The 3,329-nt window shown below is 55.1% G+C and overlaps 1 protein-coding gene across 2 annotated transcripts in view; it reads right to left on the reverse strand.

Annotated features, from left to right (window-relative positions):
- LZTR1 (leucine zipper like transcription regulator 1) overlaps window positions 1-2,986 on the reverse strand; it is a 15,892-nt gene extending 12,906 nt beyond the window's left edge. The window contains exons 1-2 of one of the 2 annotated variants that reach the window (XM_015586856.2): window positions 2,651-2,986; window positions 2,117-2,179 (exon numbers count right to left, since the gene is read on the reverse strand). In XM_015586856.2, the coding sequence (XP_015442342.1) occupies window positions 2,117-2,179; window positions 2,651-2,850 (263 nt within the window). In that variant the 5' untranslated portion in view covers window positions 2,851-2,986. The remainder of the gene's footprint in view (window positions 1-2,116; window positions 2,180-2,650) is intronic. The other variant, XM_006908645.3, reaches the window with a different exon arrangement.
- Between the last annotated feature and the right edge of the window lie 343 nt (window positions 2,987-3,329).

The raw sequence follows: 3,329 nt of genomic DNA on the forward strand, positions 1-3,329 counted from the left end.
CATGATGCAGGCCATCTTTCCTTGTACTCAGTGGTCTTCATAAAGTTGCAACTAGACTGAGAAAATTTTGGACCCTGTTTCTTAGTGTTACATTGCAGCAAAAATATTTCTGCTTGTTGCTAGGGTCACTCAAAGTACCTGCTACAGAACACTCTTGGGGCTGTTCCCACCCACTGCCCTGTGCTGTACACCAGGCCTTTTCTGCTTTGGGGGATTCTTATGAAGGTTCCAGTAAATGTCTTTATTTCATTCCTTCAAGTGACAAACATGTGTTGAATTGTCTGGGTGCTGGGATACAGGCCCCGCCCTGGTAGAGGAGAGATAATAAACATCTGTGTGCTCTGAGACCATCAGGGAGCTGGAAAGAGGTGCAGAAGATGAGGGGAGGACTGCTAATTGGTCCAGTTGGTCCAGGTGGTTAGAGAAGCCTCACTCACAGGAGATTCAGAGGAGGGGCAGGAAGGGTAGGGAGACAGGAACAGCCAGTGCAAGGGCCTGAGCAGGATGCTTGGTACAATGAGAACACAGCAAGGCACAGCAAGGCACAGCAAGGCAGTGTGGGCTGGGGTCAGAGGAGCAGTGGGGGTACACCAACTGCCAAGAGGGCTTGGGCTTTTACTCTAAGAGATGAGGAGACATCCCAGGGTTATGAGCTAAAGAGGAACATTCTCTGACTTGCATTTTCAAATAGATCCCTCTGGCTGCTCATGGGGAAGAGACTGTAGAGGAGGTGGGCTGGAAACCAGGGGACCATGCCCAAGGAGACCCTTTTGCCCAGTGTGCAAGCTCTCATTGGGTCCTGCCTACCCCGCCATTCTCAAGTAGCTCCCCTAGGGAGTCCTGCAGGACAAAAGCTGCAGCACCAATCAGAGGCCAGCCATTCCTGGGCTTCGGGCCAGGTCCTGTGGTTGAGAGGTGGGGACGGGACTCATGGGCAGGGTGGATGGTGTGCAAATACTGCACCCTCAACACAGGGAAACGTTTGTGCTGAGCCCCTTACAAGCTTGTCTTCACTGAACCTCAGGAGCACCCTGCAAAAGGAGCACACATGGCTGCCCCATATCCACAGGAGACCAAAATGCAGTTGGTGCTATTAGGCCACTTGCCTGAGCCCAAAGTCGCAAATCTCTAATTTGAAATGAGCCTTGCCTATCCAAGAGACCAAGCTTCTGTTGCACATCCAGCAGGTTCCCAACCCTCCCAGTTCCCTGGTGGACATCCCTGGCCTTTCCTGAGCACATCAATGAAGAAGGGAAGCCCTGTCTAGACTCAGACCTGGTGCTATTCTGCACTCTCCCACTTCCCACCCATCGCCTACACTGTTCCCTCTGCTTGGCAAACTTTTCTTCTGTGTAGCTCACTCCTTCTCATCTCTCAGGTCATTAACTTTTCTGCAAAGGCTTCCTGACAAGACCAGACGCTCCTATAGAACAAGCATGCCTGCTGCGCCTGTGCCTGCACCCAGCACCTGACATGGCCCAGCCCAAACTAAGATAGCTCTTTTTTTCTGGGAGGTAGAGCTCCTGGGGCCTGAATCAGAAGAAAACATGCCAGAAGGAAGTGGCTGCACAAACCAAGGGTTCACCTCTGCCATCATCTTTTGCCAGAGGAAACCAGCCACAGCTTAACAAGGAACAATTCAGGGGTTGGAGGTGTGCCCACCGATAGAGCATCAGGTTGTTTCCAGGAAAGTTGTTTTTTTTTTTTTTGCCAGAAATTTATAGCAATTTGGGAAAATCCTTACAAAAAGTGAAAACTGTGAGAAATAAAGCTGTGTCCTCCATACTTTCAGCTTCCATGTGAGCATGTGGATGAGGCCCAGAGAGAAATGCAGGGAAGGAAAATTGCCCAGCAGGGTGGTGGCCAAGACAGATGTTTCTTTCAAGGCTGTGTCCACTCCCTCAAACGAGAGGGAAATTTCCAGTGCCTGAGCTTGTGTTACCCACTGGATGCTGAGCTGAGTGCCTTGAGCACAGGGAACCTCACAGATTGGGAAATTAAGGCTGAATGCTTAGCTAACTTCTGGATAGACAGTAGCGGAGCTGCAGAGGCCCAATCCAAACCACGATACTTCTCCCTCCCTGGTCCAAACACCCTGATGCTCAGACTCACTCACCCATTGTCTCCACCAAATACATAGATGGCATCTTTATAAGCCACCACTGTGTGCTTGCTGCGCCTGGAAAGAGAGGGGTGGGCTGTGTGAGGACATGACCCTCCTGGGGGCACCCAAGGAATGAGACCAAGCACTGGGGCTGCCACAGAAGTTGAATGACACCTCTCAACTGCCAAGATCAACAGAAACCCCTAAATTCTACCAGTACCGCCCCCCCAAAGGACCCTGCATGTAGGGACCCCTGACACTGCCCTGGGGCTCTCTGGAATTCTCATCCCACTGCAGAGCACTTGGGACCCCAGCCGGAGATCCACAAACACAGCATAACTCTAGTACCCCTGCCCCTAACCACCCCGCTCCGGGACTCCCTCAAAACCCCCTACAATGCCCTGGACACCGTCCTGGACACCACCGCTCGTCCTTCCATTACCAGATCCCACTCCAGGACACCACGTCCCAGCCTCACCCCTGCACACCGCCATGAAACCCCCTCAAAAATCACTCCAGCCCCAAGATCCCTGAACCCCGCCGTACCGAGCTCCCACAAACTCGTCGCAGGGTGGGAGGCGCCTCCAGCGATGCACTGTCTCAAAAGGCCCGAAGTTGAGCGTCAGGTACTCGACACTGTCTGAGCAGCTGTGGTCAAAGTCCACGCTCGGGGCTACCTTGGACCGCGCGGCGCCTGCCAAGGCTCCGGCCCCGATCGGGCCCCCCGAGCCGCCCGTCCCAGCCATCCCGGGTCCACACCCGATCTGCCACCGGGTCCGGGAGACGAGCGGCCACCGCCCTGGGCCTCCCCGAGGGACTACATTTCCCGTCGAGCTCTGGGCCGACGGTGCAGCACTTCCGCCTGACACTGCGCTACGGTCGGCCCGTGCTTCCCGACAAGCCTAGCGCTTTGTGACTCCGGGGGCGGGTATGGCACCTGTGACCGGGCGTTTCGAGCGCGTAGCCTTCTGGGAAGCATTTCTCGCAGAGTACTGGTGCCAGGTTTCCCCCCAGTGAATGGTGTCAGATCCCCAGTCCTGTTCGACTGCACTTCCCCAGCTCCTGCCCTGCCTACGCCGCCCCGAGATGGTCAGCATTTCCCGGCATGCCCTGTCTGCACGGGGTTCGACTGTGATTGTTCGCGGCTCCCGGGATCCCAGGTGGAGGGTTCTGGACTCGCAGCAGCCCCCACAAGCAGCCCAACTACCCCTTCCTGCTCGCGACC

The sequence above is a fragment of the Pteropus alecto genome, unplaced genomic scaffold, assembly GCF_000325575.1.
Source record: "Pteropus alecto unplaced genomic scaffold, ASM32557v1 scaffold113, whole genome shotgun sequence".
NCBI classification, from domain to species: Eukaryota; Metazoa; Chordata; class Mammalia; order Chiroptera; family Pteropodidae; genus Pteropus; species Pteropus alecto.